Here is a 20,297-nt window from a genome sequence, read left to right as displayed (position 1 = left end):
TTAGGACAATATATCATCGATGTTTTCAGAGTTAAAATTTCATTTTTTTCTATTTATTCCCTATTGTTATTTATATAATATATATATATTATATATATATCAGTTATCAAATGAGATACGAGATTTTGCCATACCGCCTGATTTATCTTGTGCAGTTTAAGTAGCAAAATTCTCCACAATCCGTTTTTCACAATTGGTTTTGAAGGCAACAAAAACGGTCAGTGACAGCTCCAATTAGATGGGCGGGGCGGCGATTTGTCCTACGCTGATTGGCCAAAAATCTCAGTTCAAAAAAGCCACATCCCGTCGGTAGCGTTCAGCGCTCTGTATATACAGTCTATGGTTCAGCTGCACTCTGTCTGATGCTTTATCACACTGCTTTGCATCTGCTCCATTTGTCCTGCCAACGTCATTTTGTTGAGACTTTGATTTTGACAGTTTTGTTCATGTAATACAAATAAACAAACTTCCTCACTGTACAAATCCCCATCAGAATATAAAACATTCTTATCTACACATCTACCATGCATCTAGCATGCTGACTATAGCCTATAAAGGGCTGGGGTACAAAAAGATTAAAATGGTCCAATAAAGTGTGTAGCCGATCAAATGATTACCCCAAAACAACTATAAACTTCTAGAAAGAGCATTGGATCTGGTGCACATTTGTAACTGGTATTGTATATAATCCATTAACCCCATGTTTAATACACCAACAAGAATTGCACCACAGTGCTGCACTTGTTATACATTTTCCTTAAGTATACACAAATTTTATTAATTTTTTGCACCAATTTTTGATTCTGAAATTACTTGTTTTCGTATACAGGGGGAAAATAGATTTAATCAAGCTGTGTGATTTTATTCAAAACATAAAATAAAGCAAGGTGTCAAAGATTTAAATATAGCTTTCTCCTTCAAATTAATGTAAAATGTATTTCCCTACCACTCTGAACATAAAAGCAGCGAGTAAAAAAAAGTTAGAATTAAGAACAGACAACTCTTTTGCATCCAAGTTTATTTTGAAATTCCCTACTCCCCCTGTACAAGAAAAAAATGACTTTCCACAAAGGCAGCAGTGAACTGTCAGTGATAGTACTTTTCTAGGGAAGGAAAAAAAACTTATAATCACAGTGTGTCTTCTTTTCTTCTTTTAAATACTTCTACTGCTGTCATCTTTGGCTGGGTTTCGGCAGACAGCTTTCTGTCAAACCAAATTCCTGGGAAGCAAAGGTTGAAGCCAATAGAGCAGAGCTGAGGGATTTACATTTTACAGTGCCAATGCAGGAATGTTCTGGACTGTATACCTCTCTTCATTAACACAAAGGAAAAAAAGCAATAAAAACTGAAATAAAAATAACAAGCTGTTTGTGTTCACAACACAAACAAATATTACCGCCTGGGGAGATAACGACAGTATGTCGAATTTCATAAAATTGTATAGACAAAAAATAAATCTACAAAAATGGAGCTAGGTAAATATTACACAACAGTAAACGTCATTTTTTTTTCCTTTTTTTAAACTCTTCTGTCGAACCTCTACACAAAACCAAAATTCTTGGTCTTAATGGCTAGCAGGAGTTTCTGTTTGAGTATCTGTTTTGAAGAATAGAGTGGCACGTAGAGACGTGAGATGCAAGTGTTGGCTGTGGGGAGGTGCTGGTCATCTGGAGGCCGGATGGTGATGGAGGGCATCGGCTGGAAGCCCTCCTCGCTGGCTGGGAGAGACGGGCTGGAGGTCCAGAAGTACACCTGAGGAGATAAATAAGTCAAGAAAAATGTTTGTAATGTTCAGCTCCTCATGTGTAGGGATGGAACAAAACGATCAATGAGGGAGGCTTTGAAAAATAACAAGTACATTCTTGCTCTTTGGATTCTAATAGTGCCACGACCACATCACTTGCTGTCGAAAAATTAAAGCGTACACTAAAGAATACTGAGACTTTCCTTCAATTGAAGCATTGTCACCTAAAAAGTACACTGGCTCTAATGAGCCTATGCCCACTCTAATACACCACGATGATAACTGACCATGTTGAACAATGAATTTGAACGTATATTTAAATTAAAAACACATTTACCAGATCTTGCCTCTCAGTCATACTCATCTTCTCCACTATGGACCAAAACCACCGTTTAAATTGCAGTAGTTTGTCTGCACTTTCCCCTGTTGGAAGAATAACAAGTCTTTGCATCAGATATGTAAATGTATCATAACCCTAAAATGCAGACAACAGACAAAACTTCCAACGGATGCAAACAGAGCAGAGATCCAGAATGTGCAGCCATACCAGATTCATCATTAAAGGAGGTGAAGCTGATGAGCATCTGGACGTTGACTTCACCACAGCCATTGACCAGCAGCCTAAAGTCCTCTGCTGTCAGGTCCTCCAGGGCGTTCTTAGGAAGAACATCCAGCAAACCCTTCCTCATTGCCTAAACGGAACACACAGTTAGAATTAAGACAATTTTTAGTGACTGACAAAACGTTTGTGTGTTTACAAAGCAGACAGGTAGAGTTCATGTCTGGGGTTTATTACTCACATGGAGAGGCTGCTCCGCCACAACAAGCATTCTGTGCTCCGCATACTTCCTCACATACTCATACACGTTGAGGGGCGTTACTGGCATGTTGACCCCACCAGAGAGAAGCTCGACCTGAACCAAGGAGTAAAACATGAACAATTAGTTTGTTTATGATAGACATATTTCAGAGCACATATTTATCTCTAATCTTTCCAGTGTGGTAGAATTTTCTTTCTGATTTCAAAGATCTGAACCTTATGAGGTGTTTACCTAATCCATGTTCTGTGATGCAAACCAAGCCAATACAACTGGCTGATTCTTTATCATAAACTGGTGATACCTGTATTTGTTGTGAGGACTTTATTTAATTTAAAGGTCCATGCAGTGATTTTTTGAAACACAGACTGAGCATGACTGTTGGTAGTAATATCTCTGTTACCTGTCCAGCTCCTTCCTCTTTGCAGAGGTCGATGGCAAAGGCCAAGTCCATGGCAGCAAATACTGCATCTGCTTCACCTGCTTGCGAATGGCGAATCAGCTGCCGCAGGCTTTCATACATGACTGGGTCAAAGAATGCAAAGTCATGCCAGTTCACCTGCAGTAACAAACACAAGTACGATTAGAAACCTCATTCTGAAAAGAACCAACATCTCAAAGTGAGGTCAAACTACTCTAAAAATGGTTTTATTCAAAATAACGATTCTCTTACCTTCCTCCCAAGCAGCACTTTGATGACATGTCTGTTCAACGTGATCGGGCAGAGCTCGTTCTGCAGCAGACACAACCCCAGTATTCTTGAAAGAAAACAAAATATTTAAGTTTTTGTTTCCTCCTTAACTCGAGTTTTAATATACAATCCCTTACTTTTGTGTAACTTCTTGCATGTGACACCACCACAGTTCATTACCTGCCGATGTTTCGGAAGCAGTTGAGTCTAGCCTCTGTGTTCTTCCCAGGCCGTGGTGAGTAGAAGCCTCGTTTGCCAGGCTGGTAGAAGAGAGGAGCATTATCGTCCCCATCATCTGGGTCATCCAGCTCCATGTCCACCACACTGCGGGTTGAACCATGACGCTTACGGTTCTCCTGCTGCTACAAGCACAAAAAAAGAAAAAGGACAGTCATTATGTTGTGCATCAGTATTTACTGTGCCTGTATCTCAAGGAAAAAAAGGATTAGTATGCCAAACCAGGCCAGGTCCCCACTAGTCATATGTGCATACGTGAGTTACCAGATTAGAATGATATTTGACACAAGTCAGAATTGTTTAGGTTCTTCACAGCTGGTTTAAGATTTAACTGTAGTTGTTGATAGAGCAACCAGTACTTAAAGTCAAACCCACATTAGTAAGGATTTTTGAATTTAGAGTGAGTTATAAAAATAAATAAAAATCTGGACAAAGTGTGTGAGCAAAAAAGACAAACTCTGCCGAGAGATTGTGACTGTTAAAAGATACAATAAAGCATCTAATTTGACATTACATTTGAAAACTAAACGTGTTAAATAATTATCAGCAGAATCAATTTTGCTTTATATATAGCCTATATAGCAGGCTAATGATTATCAATGAAAACTCTCGCATCTTAATATGGGATAACCTCATCAAACATGCACCACTATCACTCTTGGTCTAACCAGTCTCTGCCATTATGTAATTTAACAGTGATTAGAGTGCAGGAACACAAAACAATGAGACCCCTGTCAATTAATCAATTGCAACAGTGCATGCAGGGTGACATAATCAACTATCAACCAAACATGGCTTAACTCTACTCATTTTGTCTTCATTTACAGCATAAGTGCAAATTGTGCATATTGTTCTTCAGGAACAACAAAATCAATCCTCAAACGAACCATATTAATTGGATGAGAATCAACAGAATTAATAATTAACCAATTTACAGCTGAACATTAGACAGAAATGTTGAGTTTACTTGTGTTTTCTCCGGCGTGTCAAGGAGACCCAGGTCCAATATACTGTCAGCACCATTTTCCCTTGATGACAAGAGAATTTAGTTAGTTTCATCAAACTGTGGTGTGGAAACATCCATTCTTTCTGTTAACTGTTAATAATCTTCATAATGAATTAAAGTTCTGTACAAACGTCATTTTGATACAATTTACAGTACACCATCTATGCTTTCCCTACACAAAAAAAAAAAAACTAATGGGGTCCACTGTATATCACATCATTTTTTTTACCTTCCATGTGCAATGAGAAGCTCCATAGCCTCTTCAACTCTGGCTCTTAGAGAATCCTCACTGGCAAGCAGCAACAGCAACTGAGCAGGAGACAGCTCCAACAACATGCCTGTGATTTTACTGGCAAACGCCTGAGGAGACAAGACACAAAGTCCAGTATAGGCAACTTCACCAAATCAAAACAGAATCAAAACCTCTGAGCAGGTCTGTAAACTTGTAAAGCAAGAACCAGGCAATTATGCCCAATATAGGGCTGGGCGATATGGAAAAAGATCTTATCGCGATAACGTTTTTCACATCAGTCGATATCGATATGTATCGAAGACTGAATCAATAAATCAAATGGGCAGATAAGAACTTTTTTGCACATTTGTGTTTATGTACAAGGTTCTTCCTTTTCCTCTCTTCCAATGTTTTTTCTTTAAAGCATAAAACAGATAATTACTTGCCACTGTACTAAGGCTCATTACTCTGCAGGTCAACAAATGACTCTGCTCCTCTGATGTTTTTGATCACTCACCTTAAAAACTGAATGATGTTGAATCATGACTCCAGATTGATGTGCACACTCACGACATCAGGGTGTCACTTTTACCCTGATGTCCTGACTGTGCACATCACCTTACTTCTTGTTTTGTGTTGCAGGGTTAGGGTTAACAGCTATGCTCATTCTCATAGGTTGTTAGTGTTGTCTGTCAAAATATGGATGGAATGAGTCTTATCGATGTTATAACGACATGTCTTCCATTTCTATCGAGGAAAAGTTATATCGCAATAATTATTGCTATTGTTTTATCGCCCAGCCCAAAAGCTGTCAAAAAACAGTTTTAGTAACAAAGAGCTTTAACACAAGCAGATGTTTTAGTACCGGTTGCATTGCATGAACGCGCGGGTAGAGCCTTTCCCCGAGGGCTTGTCTGTGTGCAGGCAGAGGGTCGGGCTCGTCACTGGGGTTGCCCTCTGATGAAGGCCTGAAAGGTCTTGTGTCAATGGACAGCTGTCTCCTCGAGTCTCTGTACAAGACAAATGCTCAAATTTGCACCAGAAAGCACAGACCTTTTCTTGGATGATTTTAAAAGGGTAATGCATTGAGCTGAAGTTTACCTGTCTCGGTCTCTCCGAGAACCCGCTCGAAGCCCTCCACTTCGCCTCTCTCTTTCTCGGTCTCGGTTCCTCAAACGCTGCATTAGATCTACACAAATCCACAACAAACAGAGCAGGTTATCTTGCAAGTCTTGAACTAATTATGTAAATAAATCTCTTTTTCACTCATAAGTGTTGACAGCATAAAAAACCATGATTGAATGCAACAATGAAATCAAGTTCCATAATACATTATAGTTTCCACGTATTGTCATACTTGAATTGTAATCGTGATGACACGTACTGCTGGCCTGCATGCCCTTGCTGACACTCTGAACACAGTCCAGGTTTGGCAACTTATCATTGGAGAGGAGGGCCAGGGCAATGGCCGTGTAGAAGCTGCGGGCAACACCGCTGCCCTCGCCTGGCTCATCTTTGAAGGTGACCTTCACCCGGTGTACAGCCATGGGTGTGGTTGTGCAACGCCTGCCAAAGTGCGTATTTAGCTGACGCATGGTCTGCTGTATAAGCTGGTCTCGATCCCGGTCCACCTCTAGGGCCAAGTCACGGGACTGCAGGTTTCTCAACTTCTCCATCTCCCGACGGAACTTGGATTCCTTTACTTCAAAGCCACCCAGCTCTGTGAGGATCTGAGATCATAAAAAAATAGAGACAAATAAAATAAAATGTTCATTAAAGCTCAAGTATGACATTTTTTATTTTTAAATATGTCCTTATAATGTTAAAGAGCACAATTGTGTGGCTGGGGACCTCTGGCTTTCATGTAAAACTGTAGATCACAACTTCCTGCTGACAAGGTCACACAAGCTGCTTAGTGAAGGTAGCTACACCAATGGCAAATCAAAGAGGAAAAATAATCATGCCCAAGTTAGCGGGCCAACACAGTGTAAAAAAAAAAAAAGAAAAAGGCTGGGTCAATTCAAAAATAAAAAAGAGACAGCACTGAACTCAAAAACGTTGAAGACAGCAACAAGCCCAGGAATGGTTAATGTAGACAGTTGTTAATGTTTGCCCTTATTAATAAAGCTTAATTCAGTATTTATGAATTTATTAATAGGTTGGAAATTAAAAACATAATGGTAGAAAACAAGGGCGTACAAAGACACAATTGTTAGCACAATAAATTTTTATTTTTACTAAGATTTTTTAAAAAAAGAAATAAAATGACTTACAGATCCAGGCTCAGCTCCCACATCTTCCATGAATACGCGACCAAAGAGCTCCAATGACAGACGCCAGCGGCCTAGTAGCATGTCATGTGAGATCATCATCCCCATCAAACTACAGTGAGGTCTGAACAGATAGAGGACAGACAATATTCTGTCAAAATTGTTTTAAAACATGAAAATGTTAAGAAATAATATACATTTATTGAAACAGGGGTTTAGGCTTTCTTGAGAGCTTGGCTACAATACAGTATATTATAAATTGCCTAATTCTGAAGACTGCACGGTGTTATAATTTGGTAATTCAAAATGCATTCGCAAATTACCTTAAGTATCAATTTTCAATTTAATTCTATATCTTTTCCTTAAAAACAGGCCCAGAAACAAAACTGTTTGGTTGGGTCATCCTCAGTCTATGTCTAAGACTGGGTGCTGACCTGAACGATGGGAGAGGTGGTCCGTCGCTCTCAGTGAGGCCAATCTCAGCGAGCAGGCTGCTCTTCAGCTGGGCTGCGAGATCATGGGGTGAAGGGCCTGGTTTTGAAGCCTCCAGCTCCTGTTCAGCCAGTGACTGGGTCTCCGTGCTTCGTTGGCCTGTTTCCATATTCATTACATTTTTCAGGTTGGCTGAGTACGACATCTTAGTGGGCAGGATCTGTTTTAGTGGGGTTGAGAGCAGCTCTTTAATAATGTGAAAACAAGTGTTTTGAGTAGATGACAGTGTAATGATGAAAGAATGGAAATGGGACACAGAACGCAGGCTGTGTTCCAGTACCCACACTTAAATGGCTATGTAAGCAAAAAGACTATCCAACATTTCCATTTTAATTTGCTATCTTTTATTTCCAGCAAATCCCAAAAGCTGTGGAAATAATGAATCTTTAAAAGTAACTAAAATATTTCAATGGGTTTTTTGTGTGTGAATATTAGAGCACAGCTGCCAGAGTGTTTGTCCAGTGAAGAGGGGTGGTATACCTGAGAGGGGGAGGGTAGAGAGGAGCCCATGTTTACCTCCAGGCAGTTCCTGTCCATGCTTGCCTCAGCCAGGCCTTTGGTTGCCATGTAGGAGGAGGAGTACAAGCCCTGAGAGGGACGACCAAATAGATCCTCCTTCCTGGCATTAGGCTGTAAAAGAAGAAGTGAAGTTGAAATTATGGTAAGGGTGATGGCACAGAGGGTTTTAGCTATTATATAACATCTTCCTTTCAGTTATGTCAGTGCATCTACTAACTGTGCCCTGTGTCTAGTTCTGGCGTGGTGCCCATGAATTCAGGTGCTGATAGCACCACAAGTGAACAAGTGCTCCTCAACACAGCCGGATCTATATTGATACTACCAACTGGCTTCCAGAAACTGGGAACCGTTTCAAACAAATGTGGGAAAGAACTTGAAATTGCACTGTGAATCTAATTTACATGAGTTTTGTACATTTATGGTCCACTGGCATTTGGATAAACCCTCATTGCCACAAGTTAAAGCATCAGTTGGGGCTACGGCTGTGATTATAGGGCCAAAAGGTGGATCCCTGTCTTGGAACAGAATATCTTGTTAATACTTTTTATCACCCCATTATACAGATTTACTAAAAAAAAAAAAATTATATATATCACAGGATGAAAAAGCAGTGTCATATGCATAGACGACAGTGAGGAAGATGTCAAGAGAGCTTTTGGTGATACAGGCCAACGTCAGTGACGATGTTCTGTGGAAAAAAATTCTGTTATCAAGAAAACATCCTGTTATGAATAAATAAGGTGTGGGCCCTGTATCGAATTGAGACAGAGCAGGGTACAGACCTGCAGGAGGTGGGGCTGATCTGCCAGTGGAATTGCCTCAGCCAGGGGAACATCGAAGGGGTTGGGTGGGATGCAACCCAGGAACGTCATGGAGTCAGAGCGACGGAAGAAGGGGTGGTTCTGACCTGTTTCAGCTGGCACCGGGTCCTCATCCTTGTCCTGCAGAGTTGAACCTGAGGTGAAGCAGAAACAAAGCAACTATAAGCACAAAAAAACAATTGGAAAGACAGATAATTAATATTAATATTGGTCAATATTATGAAGGTTAGGAAGCTGTTTTGCTTTTGTCTAACAAAGCTGTTTTATATGTATTTTTATATGAATCTGTCCATCTTTTATAATCTCAAGTTATTTTAAAATATTTTTAAACATTGCATATTATTATCAGACTTACTTTGATTGGTGTCCTCATCATTCTCGTGTTCAGAATCTTCATTGTCTAAACCCAGTTCCAAGATCTCTCGATTTCTACAAATACAGATTACAGTTAGTCTTTAACACATAGATGAAGTGCAATAACTACAAAACAGAAAAAAAGGTTTGATCAGGGGCAATCGTATGCAGTTCTGTATATACAATTAAATAGTTTAGTGGTACAGAGTTAAAATGTGTTAAGAAATGGCAGTTGATGATTGACAATGATTATGGAATAGTGTCTCTTTGTGTTTTTAATCGATCTAAAAGTACATTTCCCTTTATGAAAAACTATTTGCCCTCTTGTTCATCATTTACCTCTTTCTATCAATCTGTGGGGTGTCCAGTGTGGTCTGCTGGTTCATGGCCTTAATCCAGTAGATGAGAGCCTGGAAGACGTAGGCCACATGCTTCAGTGAGCACACGTCCAGTACAGGAAGCACATCAGAATGCTCATCGTTGTGGGAGCGCATCAGTGATAATGCGTAGTTCAGGAAATCGCCTCGTGCTGACATCATGCCTTGGCGAGCGGTCAACAGAGTGGCAGCTCTCCTTAAAAACAAATACAGAAAAAATGGAACATCACTCAAATTACAAATGCAAAAATATGAAGCTAAATAGGCCGAGTGTCGAACAAAAAACATGACGGGAATGATTAAGACTAAAAAATTGGCTTTAAAAGAAGCTATTCCTGATTTCTTACCACTGTGTACTTAACTTGTGTCAAGGGAACAAACTAATCAAATGACCAAAATAAATTTGAAAAGATGTACTTTACAAGGTAACCAAGGATCATTTCTTTTACCTGCGTCCTTCCAGGGTGCGGAGGCTGGATTCTTCTCGAGCAGTCATGCGTTCCCTGCGAGCTGAGTGCTGAGAGGCATGGAGTGGGTGACTGGGGTGACCAGGGTCTCCAGCAGATGATAGGGCTGAGCCATATCGCAACTGAGCTTCAGTGGAATCCATGATGGACACCATCCAGTTCCAGGTGGGAATCAGCTTTTCTTCAACATAGTTCTGTTTCAACAAACATTAGCTCTTTTGAATCATTCCATGGGATATACACCAATCGGCCGCTACTATAATAAGGGTCTATGTTTGTGATTTGTACCTTTTTACAGAAAAATAATAAAGACACTGTATATTTTACACCAGTAATTTGATGCATAGGTGGCAGGCAGTCTACATTGATGACACTCTATCTTACCTGCAGGTTGACTGCATCCTGGTAGGTGAGCTTTACAGCAGCAGGGTACTGTGAGTAGACTAGATGGTTGTACTTGGGAATTAGACTCATGAGGTCTGAGATTTGCCTGATAACAATGCTGTAGGCCCGGGCCAGGCTGCTGGCAGATGTCAGGTAACTGCTGGAGTTGCTGGCCTCTAGCGCCGCCGCAGCTGCTGCGGCACTGGAGCTAATCGCACTGGAGCGACGTAGGTTAGTGGGATCAATATATATCAGGCCCGTGGAGCTTGCTGCGGAAAAAGAAAAAAATACAAAATGTCTGACACTGATCTGGGGAAGCAAACATTAACATTTGAAAATAAAGGCGCAGAATAAGAAAGCTTTACTGACCAGCTGGCGTTGAGGAGCTGGAGGGGGCACTTCCGGTGGCTCTCTGGCTGGGGGTGTTTCTTACAGCCCACTGCATGGAGCGAGGAGCCTGGGCTGCACTATTGGCATGTGTAGCGCTAGTTGTTCTTTCCAGTGGTTCGTCCAAAAGGAAAGTTTCCTGGTCAACATCGTCGCTCTGACTGCTGCTGCTGTCAGAGTCGCTGGAGTCATTGGACTGGGAGTCATCCTCTGAAAAGAAGGCAGGGACACTGCTGGCACCTTCAGAGAGGAGGGGGAGGTGGATAAAGGGTGAGGAAAAAGTTAAGGGGGACAGGTTTAAGGCCATGAGAATGTTATTTGACCTTTTGCTCTGTCTTTTTTTTATCAGATTTTTCCAGGCAGGAGTGCAGGTTAGTGAAATCACACCACCACAAGGCCAAACACTAATAGGATAGTGAAAACACTTAAAATTAAGGTCAAAACAACAACTGCTCTCTGTTGATCAACTCGTTCTACATAATATGTGTTTTCATAATTTTTGGAAATTTAATTCAAAAGAGAGAACAGTGATATTTAAATTGTACTGAATACTCTAAAAGAAAATATAAGAGCCCACACATTTCAGATGATCAAGGAGAAAAAACACCACACCATTTGGAAAGTCGTCAAATTAGTTTGTTATTTGGATAAAAGACCAAACTTGTGAAGAGGGACTTTATTAGTTAAAAGTGACACAAACGAATTGCACAATAATAGTGAGATGTGAGAAGGGGACGAACTGAAGGAACTCGCAGCAGGAAATTGTGTATGCAACTCTGCAAATTCACTCTTTGCCCTGACATCTGTATATGCATTGAAGTAAAGAGGAGCTCATACCAAAAATAGGAAATGCCAAGGACACCCTACTGCCTGCAAATGAAATACATTGGGTATTCAGCCAGGGACCATTTTGTCTGCTGTATTATTAGCTCTCCAAACATAAACCTCACAATCCAAAGTGATTTCTGTTAAGCACTAGTGATTCTGTGAGACCCGATTTAAGCTGCAACTATAGGAGAAAACACACCACACCGTGGCATGACAGAAATTTGGAAAGATTTCAGTTGAAAGGAGGTCCATAACAAAGGTGACTGCATTTCCACAATAGAGACAAACTTGAAACCGAGGAGAATGTTTCATAAATCACTTTAATGGAAAATCTAATTAAATCTGTACTAAATATGAAGAGTGGCTGTTGACCAACCTGCTTCAGAGCCAGCAGTGGCTGCTGTGACAACACTCCTGCGGCCACTAGCATTATCCTGATTGCTGTGGTTACTTTCACTGTCACTCTCCGTTTCAGCTGCTGCCAGCAGATCGAGCTCCATGTCACTTCCTAAAGGCAGAAACACAGACAAACAGATGCATCAGTCATTGTTGATTGGGTTCAAATAGTTATTCAAACTAAATTAATTGATTGATTAATATCATTAATATACTAAACTTCAGTGTTGCTTTCACTCAGAAAAAGTAGGTGTCTCACCATCCTCATCGTGTTCATCATGCTGTCCTTCTGCCTCTGCATTTTCCTCTCCCTGTTCCTCCTGGTCGTCATGATGGTCTTCCTCCCCTGCTACCCCTTCTACAACCTCAACCTGAGAGACAAACAACCAGATCATAAGAGAAAACTTTAAGCAAGGCAGGACAAACCAGATCAGATATAATACTATGATGTGAGGAATAAACTAAATACTGATACATAAAAATATTCAACAATATGTCAGTGTAAAACAACAGTTTGAGTTCCATGAAACACTCTAGAAACCATGTCACCAACTTAAACTGAATCCCTTGCATACAACATTCACTGTGGCTAATGATTTTATAATGAGGCACCCACCTCTTCTACATCTGCTGATACAATGTCATCCTGCTCTTCGTCTCTTCCTCTGACAGGCTGAGACTGGCTGCTGCGTCGAGGTTGGGGGTTCCTGATGATATAAGAGGCAGCTGTCTGGCTGGAACTGGAAAAATGAAAAACATGGCCAGAAGTCTTTGAGTGAGGATTCAGCTTCCTTACTTCTAGTAAATTCTACTCAACTACTCAATAATTTGAAACAAGTAATTTCTTAATTTTTGCACATTAACATAAGTACATTTTGATGCTCCTTAATTCAGTGCACTGGAATAACATGCCAAAAAGTATATCATAGAGACAACCAACCTGTTGGACTGGTCAGGTGAGGGTCTTGGAGGGAGAGGTTCAACAGAGAAGAGCTCCTCGCTGCCCTGAACAGCATCGATGCTGGTGCTTGCCAAAGTGAAAGGAGCGGTAGGCCGTGCAATACCCATTCGTACTGGAACAATCAGCGACTCGGCTACGTTACACAGCTCCTCCACAGCGTAGGGTAAGAGCGCCTGAAAAACTCGCCGACATTTCCCAATAGGCTGAGGGATGAAGTTGCTATGTAGTGGAAATGGAGAGAAGACATGGTCTCTTACAATTCAAAAGATGATGCCAAAATATGCAGGCTCATTGTATGTATAAGGTCAATGATATCTCATAGAGCCTTTGCCTAAAACTTGTGAGATGAAAATCTTAATCTTACTTTTTCTTCTTGGAGGAAGCCATCTCCACACTGAGGATAACAAACACCCGGGCTACAGAGCGAAGGAACCTCCTGGTGACACTGACTGCCTCCTCTCTTCGGCCAGGAGTGTACTTGTTCTGCAGCTCCTTCACCAGAGTTCCCAGTAAGGTGTCTATGAACTAATACGAGAGAAGAAAAACAACCATTGATAACCAAAATACAGTGTAGGGGTGATAACACATGAAGAAAACACATATTAATAATAATAAAGAAATAATATTCAGGTGGACTCATTAAGTATTAGTCAAAAAGGACTAACTGGACTTACAGTGATGTCAGGGGCACACTTGACAATGAGGCAGTGGGTGAAACAGTCAAGGCGAATGGTGCCACTCTGTTGGTTCAAGTAGACTTGCTCTTCAGGCAGGAGGTGAGCAATTCTGCTGCTGGCACTAAGTCTATAAAAGAGCAATACAGTCAAAATATGATATGAAATGACTGGGAACTAAACTTTGTGTATATTGCCTGGTTTATGAAGTTAATAATAAAGCAGCAAAAAAGCTGCCCACATCTGTGTAAAAAGTCAAATAACTGGGAAACTGTTTCTGGAAAGATACATTCCTGTTTTGTTTCAGTGGATCATTTTTCATTTCTTTGAGCACCACAAACTAATCACAGTCTTTCAAGCTCTTATTACAACCACATCTGAATGCTGGGGGTGCTGTTTGCTGCTATACTCACGGGTCTTTATTCTCCTGAGAACCAAACATGATCATAGACTTGAGGGCATTCCAGTCCTGCAGAACCCTCTCCAGAGCCAGCTGAGCAAAGCGGGGAGGTTCTAGATCATGGTCTGGCATATCAGAGTCTAAAAGAGAGGAAAGAAGAAGCATGTTTTCATACACTGGGTGCCCTCTGGAGATCTTTTTTTTTAAAACATTGATTGACCACACTCAATGCTGTAAGAAGATAGAAAATGAGATATGAAAAATTCATGTTTAAAAATGTACACAGTATTTGTCAGTACTGATGGTTGAAGTTCATAAAAAAACAGAATGATGGTGAACCTACCCTCTGCATTAGCAGCCTTGCGATTCCTGTCTTCTCTGATGCGTGGTGGTCTATATTGACAGTGCTCCACACTCTGCCTGGCAACAGTCTGCACCAGGAACAGCAATATATGCTCTCCCCTGTAGATGGAAACAAAAATCAGTCAGAAATATAGGATTCTCCTATTCCTAAAAATATTTGTTTTAAATGCTCACTAAGCACAAAAGAAAGAAGAGCGGTTATACCTGCTGTTGGGTGTTGTGACCAGGTTAGTGGCTGTGAGTAGCCTGTACAGCAGGTCAAGTCGAGCAGCTTTCTGGCCAGCAATCAGTGTTTTACACTTACATTTCTCCCAACAGTCACAGTATGCTGTGGGAGAGGTCCTCTTCAGCCTGGGAAATAACAGAGGCAAATTTATGATTAGAAATGTGACCTACTTTAAATGCAGGTAATGAAAAGTAAGAAAGACTGAAACCCTCACAGAGACTAAAAAAGGTAATGCACAAAACTAGGACTTACTTGCAGTCATGTCCTTTGTGACACACCCTAGCACACTCAGTACAGCAGCAGAGGGACTCCAGCAAACCACAGGTGCGACACTCAAAGATATCCTAAATACAAAGTCAGTGTGTCAACTCTCATGTGATTTTTAAACATTGAATAGATTCATAAATACATTTTCTTCAAAATGAGTGAGGCTTGATGTGTGTGACACGTGTGCTCTCTACTTTGGTGCAGGCAATATTTTTCTGCTCTATTCACATTGTGCCAAAAAGCTACATCTCTCCATCTTCTGTTTTAAGGTCCACTTGATTGTCTTTTGGGCAACTGCCTCTCTTAACATTAGAAATGAAAATCCCATCCCTAATTGACCCGTGGTACCGAGTGGTGCTCGAACAAAGTGTTTTATGTCTAAACTTCAGTTTAATCCTGCAGGGCTGACCTGGTTTATGTGCTCAGCTCCAGTCCAAGTGAAACTGCAGGTGTCATTGCAGCAAAGAACATACAGTGGCGAGTCATCTGGATTGGTCCCAGAAGGGCAAATCATTTCCATGAACACAGAGTCTGCATCTTCCTTCTCTGTAATGCCTGGGTCACCCACTGCGCTCAAGGCAAAGAACAGCAGCAAAACATAGAAACAGAGGAATTCCAGTTATAACGTGAAAGTTAGCTATTGTAAGCAAATAAGCAAAAATAGGTCTGAATTCAAATAACTCACAAATAACCTCCACCTTTCCTACCCATTAACAACTAAGGTACAGAATCACCTGTATCACTCTATGACTTAAGCGTTGTTTGAAAACCACCCCCTGAAACCCTAGGGGTAGGGCTGGGCGATAAAACAAATAACGCAATATTTTTAGGCTTCTTCATTGTTGCTTTCGTTAATGGAACACTGCTGTAATCTGTTTCAATATCCCTTCTCTCGTTAAATCCGCCATCATCTACCTTTTCACATGTCTTGAAAACGATGACATCACCTGTTCTTAATGGGTTAATGGCAATCCTGCGTACAGCAGCGCGCTGAAATCTACACTATTAACTTACCCTTTGCCATTTTCTGAGCAGCCTCCAAAACAGTGATGGCAGCCGGGTAGGCTCTCCCACTGACAGCCAGCATAAATGGAGTCATTCCTCTGGCATCCCTGTCAAGCAACATCAACAAAAATGTGCATGAGCACTTTGAAAGGATATATAGGGAAATAACAATAACTAATAAATCAGGTCAACCTAATGTACAATAAAATGCAGAGTATTAAATTATTATACATTAAAAAGGACTCTTACTTTGCAGAAAGCAGCTCCCGTAGGTGTGGCCTCAGAACAACACTGTCACACATCAGCTTTAGGATAAGGTGGGCGTTGGCCTTCCTGTCTTTAGATTCAACCACAGATGGTTCAGTGGATGGCCCTGTTTATATGGAGAACACAATCCATTAGATGCCAAGCTGGTTTCATCAATGACTGAGTGCCTAAGACAGCTGGTGAAGCAGCAATTTATCAACCCTACGACAATAAACACCACCTACTTTTTCTTTAAATCATCAGCATATGTTTAACAGCATCACATTAATTAAGTCAGCTGATTTTGAAGGATGATCTGAGATGTAACAATGTGCTACCCACAACCCAAATTCCTGTTACAACCAGTAAAAATATCCTCTCGTCCTCACTCATCACCTACAGTGAAGATGTTGTTACCTGGTATGGTGGAGGTGCTGGGTCCCTGACTGGTCCCAGTGGAAGCAGTGGTGAGTGAACCCACAGCTGGTGCTAGAATGAAGTCAATGTCCCCATCTGTTCACAACATATTAATAAAAGAGTGATGTTAGAGATGCCTCTGACCAAGAGACAAAACACAGCAAATTCACTAATTGGTTGTTGTAGGTCGATTTCAACAAGAACTGTTGGGAAGATGAAATCAAAAAGTATTATCCAGCTCTGTAGCTGCAGTTGGGTACCGAAAATCCGGTGCCAATCAGTCACAGGTTCCTACACGGTTGGTACCTCCTGGACCAAATCACAAAATGGCTCAAAATTTGATGGACTTGCAGCTCTATTTGCCAGTGTAAGACCCTTATTAAGATGCACTGACCAGGGTCCATGGGTGGGGGGTCAGGGACCCAGCTTGGTGGGGCAATGGGTGGTGACACAGGGTCCTGGTGGTCACTGGATGACGGGCCAGACTCATGGCGGCCAAGACCAGCTGCTCTTAAAGACCGTCGCATCATCTCCCTCAGACGAAGACTGGAAGTGACACACAAAGTAAAACAATGCACTGAAATCTAAATGGGCAATGTTTGGATTTTGATATGACTGGAGAACCTGTTCAATGAAACTAAAAAAGCAAAGAGCTGTCTTTCTTTTCAGGGAGCATGAACATGTGCATTAAATTAGTATTGTAGTTTTATGTGCAAACTATTAGGCAAAATAAAACAAAATCACTGGAGCTGGTTATTTACCCTCTGCTGCTGGAGGAGCCAGTCCTATTTCCAGAGCTGTTGCTTGAAACCACAGAAATGGCATTGGCAATCGCCTCCACAGCAGACAGGCGCTCTGCAAATGTGTTTCTCTCCGACCTTTCAGCTTCTGAAATGAAACAGTACAGATACTAAGCACTCAAAATGGACTCAGGCGAGTCGTGCAGCCTCCAAGCTGGAAATGTGTGTGTCTTACATTTTCTAAAAAGACTATAAAGTCTAAAACAGAGATACATTAGGAAAAAATGTTAATGTAACCAGCTAAATGGAGTCCGATGCAATTGAATCTCTGTCTTAAAAATGACAAAATTATATAAAATGCAAGTATGTCTAAATGAAAAAATTATAGTCATGTCATTACTGAAATAAGATAGTCCCTAATATTTACTACTGACTGACTAATAGACCACCTTACCTTCCTCCTCTTTGGTCTCCTTATTACTAACAGGGAAGCAGACAGAGACAGCAGCATGTAGAATGTTGCGGTTTCCATCACAGCGATGACCCAGAAGTGCTCCGAGAGCCTGGTTGCCCTGATCCAACAGGAATGCCTGCTCAAGGTTCACCAGGTACTGTCGACACGCTTCATAGTCACAACGCAGCACATGCTGCATCAGCGTCTGTTTCTGAAAGAGAAACAAGATGACTGAGTGTTTACTCATTAGATGTTAGATGTGGTTGATGTTTTACTTTGACAGAGCATTACATTTGTACGTATTTTAGACACATTCAACGACACATGGTAATGTATCAGTATCAATAAAACTGGTGGCCAGATTTTGTGAGGAAATTGTGGAGCTGAGGAGAAACATTCCATTTCAAGGCCATAAAATATCCCAAAACACAAACTGTGCTTTTCATGAAATTAATTTTTACCTCGACAGCCATGATAATAATAGCAGCTTTCTTTTTAATGGTGGAGTTCGAGGGTAGATTGGCCAGAGAGTGCACCCCCATTCCCAGGCTGTTTATAGGTGGCAGGTCAAGCCAATCAGGATCTCGTATTCCACCCATGCAGTCCTTGGCCATAGGGTAGATTGTGCCATTTCCATCTCGGAGGATGATAGGAGACTCCTAGAGAAAATAAAAAAATAAAAAAATAAATTAGGTCTAAAAAATATCAGGCTTATCTGCAACAAAATGTTAACAATATAGGAGGTCATCTTACCTGTCCTGCAGTAAAGATGGCCACATTGCGCTCACTCTGCCCCAAGAAGGCCAGGTTACTAGTAGGGAAGTTATTCTCCTGCTCAGCTTTGCCTGTGGCTAAGTCAAAGATACAGTACCTTACCCAGTTACCGGTTTTCAGCACTGCGTGAACTCCTGCAGGGTGGAGAGATGTTTAAGGGTTAGAATAGTCCATTCATAATAGTCCATACTTAAATTAAAATCTAGAGAGAATCATAGACATTAAACAAATATAGATTCAAAATAAGGAAATGCTAAGATAGAGGAACACATGCAAAGACCCACCTTTGGAGTCAACATTCACAGCTAGAATCTCCGCCTTTTCTGGGATACAGAGTTTTTTAGGTGTGCGCTGAAAACAATCGGGAACTTTAGGAGTCCCACCGGTTTTGACCACCTGTCAGGAACAGAATAAAGGAGACAAGAACTCAATGAATATCACAGTCAGGGGGACAGACCTTCAGCCCTACACAGAAACACACTCCAGAAACTGAACTCCAAGCAGTGAGATGAATCGACAACTGTACCTGCAGCTCATCTATTCTGAGGAGTCTACAGTCCTGCAACAGTGATGATGGGTCTGAGTCAGTGGGAGCAGCAGTACTCTGGTTGCTCATGCTGCTTGATGTCCCCGGAAATTTGACAGCAACATATGCACCATCCACTTTAAGTACCTAAGACAGAAGAAATGAAGGCAGCAAGTTGTGAAACTGACAAGTCATGACACAAAAAGTACATACAGAAGGGATAATTAATCTTATTCTAATCCAAATTTCAGTGCACTCACCTTTCCCACTGGGACATTTTTAACATCCTCCACAAATACCACCTCTCTGAGAGGCCACTGCTCCTCATTCACCTTCTCCTCCTCTTTGGGTGCAGGAGTAGAACGCCTTCGCTCTGCAGGCAATAAAGCAGATATGGAATTATAATTATACTCCTGATTAGATTGTATTAAATAACTCCTGACCCAGTGATAATCACTTCAGTGCGCACTAAAGAAAATAAAATATTAACACTTCCAGCTAGCTGTATGGTTCATATGACAAGTAAAAAGCCATCCAATATTCTGAGAGATGGCCTTACTTCCTTCACAGGAAAATGGAGGGAGAAGCTGATAAAAGTCTGTGCACCATCTGTTTCAAAGTCAAAGGACTAATGAGAGCACAGAGTGTAGAGGGAATTGGTTCTGTGCCTGGGAGATAGAGAGAGAGCTAGAGGTTAAGCGGGAGAGATAGCAAGAGGGAATATGACATACTGTAGGGCAGTGAGGCACTGCTAGCAATAGAAGAGGTATCACTGCAGGTAGACGCTGGGGAGGGAGGAGGACCCATCTCTGTCTTCACCAGCTCTGGCTTGCTTTCAGTCCTATAGGGACAGACAGATCGAGAGATTTTACTATTGGATTCATGATATCTACAAATGGTGAACAAATACAAGGAAAGTACATTAGTGATGTGGTCCATCATTAGCTTTAGAGGTGGGAACATTTCTCAATTCTGAGATGCATCTTGATGCAGAGTCCTCCACGTCTGCATCAAGATGCGGAGAAAGAACATAATCAATTCAAGTTTTCCGCTATGTTACATATTTTAGCGATGTCCCGCCACTGCATAATTATAACCACAGCATAAATTATAAACTGAATCAGGACAGACACGCATTAAAGGTCCGGTCGTCTTTAACCGTGTCAGTCTCCTGTCTGAGTGTCCTTCCTTCATTCTCCCACTGACCTGCACTCACTTTAC

The 20,297-nt window shown here is 41.2% G+C and overlaps 1 protein-coding gene across 11 annotated transcripts in view; it reads right to left on the bottom strand.

Moving 5' to 3' along the window:
- Window positions 1-1,001: 1,001 nt before the first annotated feature.
- Window positions 1,002-20,297, bottom strand: part of ubr5 (ubiquitin protein ligase E3 component n-recognin 5) — a 31,910-nt gene continuing 12,614 nt past the window's right edge. For 2 of the 11 annotated variants that reach the window (XM_020091147.2, XM_069536659.1), the window contains exons 15-58: window positions 19,808-19,917; window positions 19,337-19,449; window positions 19,077-19,223; window positions 18,835-18,946; window positions 18,530-18,684; window positions 18,238-18,435; window positions 17,777-17,987; window positions 17,344-17,470; window positions 16,977-17,128; window positions 16,583-16,678; window positions 16,169-16,292; window positions 15,929-16,026; window positions 15,324-15,481; window positions 14,900-14,991; window positions 14,626-14,772; window positions 14,402-14,520; window positions 14,072-14,198; window positions 13,659-13,788; window positions 13,349-13,509; window positions 12,964-13,203; window positions 12,640-12,763; window positions 12,283-12,394; window positions 12,004-12,135; window positions 10,782-11,039; window positions 10,413-10,681; window positions 10,011-10,222; window positions 9,524-9,757; window positions 9,186-9,259; window positions 8,792-8,964; window positions 7,971-8,120; window positions 7,433-7,650; window positions 7,002-7,122; window positions 6,086-6,458; window positions 5,830-5,917; window positions 5,594-5,738; window positions 4,726-4,856; window positions 4,458-4,518; window positions 3,434-3,615; window positions 3,236-3,320; window positions 2,966-3,121; window positions 2,545-2,658; window positions 2,292-2,436; window positions 2,082-2,167; window positions 1,002-1,752 (exon numbers count right to left, since the gene is read on the bottom strand). In XM_020091147.2, the coding sequence (XP_019946706.1) occupies window positions 1,540-1,752; window positions 2,082-2,167; window positions 2,292-2,436; window positions 2,545-2,658; window positions 2,966-3,121; window positions 3,236-3,320; window positions 3,434-3,615; window positions 4,458-4,518; window positions 4,726-4,856; window positions 5,594-5,738; window positions 5,830-5,917; window positions 6,086-6,458; window positions 7,002-7,122; window positions 7,433-7,650; window positions 7,971-8,120; window positions 8,792-8,964; window positions 9,186-9,259; window positions 9,524-9,757; window positions 10,011-10,222; window positions 10,413-10,681; window positions 10,782-11,039; window positions 12,004-12,135; window positions 12,283-12,394; window positions 12,640-12,763; window positions 12,964-13,203; window positions 13,349-13,509; window positions 13,659-13,788; window positions 14,072-14,198; window positions 14,402-14,520; window positions 14,626-14,772; window positions 14,900-14,991; window positions 15,324-15,481; window positions 15,929-16,026; window positions 16,169-16,292; window positions 16,583-16,678; window positions 16,977-17,128; window positions 17,344-17,470; window positions 17,777-17,987; window positions 18,238-18,435; window positions 18,530-18,684; window positions 18,835-18,946; window positions 19,077-19,223; window positions 19,337-19,449; window positions 19,808-19,917 (6,673 nt within the window). In that variant the 3' untranslated portion in view covers window positions 1,002-1,539. Of the gene's footprint in view, window positions 1,753-2,081; window positions 2,168-2,291; window positions 2,437-2,544; window positions 2,659-2,965; window positions 3,122-3,235; window positions 3,321-3,433; window positions 3,616-4,457; window positions 4,519-4,725; window positions 4,857-5,593; window positions 5,739-5,829; window positions 5,918-6,085; window positions 6,459-7,001; window positions 7,123-7,432; window positions 7,651-7,970; window positions 8,121-8,791; window positions 8,965-9,185; window positions 9,260-9,523; window positions 9,758-10,010; window positions 10,223-10,412; window positions 10,682-10,781; window positions 11,040-11,636; window positions 11,670-12,003; window positions 12,136-12,282; window positions 12,395-12,639; window positions 12,764-12,963; window positions 13,204-13,348; window positions 13,510-13,658; window positions 13,789-14,071; window positions 14,199-14,401; window positions 14,521-14,625; window positions 14,773-14,899; window positions 14,992-15,323; window positions 15,482-15,928; window positions 16,027-16,168; window positions 16,293-16,582; window positions 16,679-16,976; window positions 17,129-17,343; window positions 17,471-17,776; window positions 17,988-18,237; window positions 18,436-18,529; window positions 18,685-18,834; window positions 18,947-19,076; window positions 19,224-19,336; window positions 19,450-19,807; window positions 19,918-20,297 lie in introns of all 11 variants that reach the window. The other 9 variants (XM_020091144.2, XM_020091145.2, XM_020091146.2 and 6 more) reach the window with 9 other exon arrangements.

Source organism: Paralichthys olivaceus, chromosome 13 (genome assembly GCF_024713975.1).
Source record: "Paralichthys olivaceus isolate ysfri-2021 chromosome 13, ASM2471397v2, whole genome shotgun sequence".
Lineage (NCBI taxonomy): Eukaryota > Metazoa > Chordata > Actinopteri > Pleuronectiformes > Paralichthyidae > Paralichthys > Paralichthys olivaceus.
This window is presented reverse-complemented; position numbering and strand designations above follow the sequence as displayed.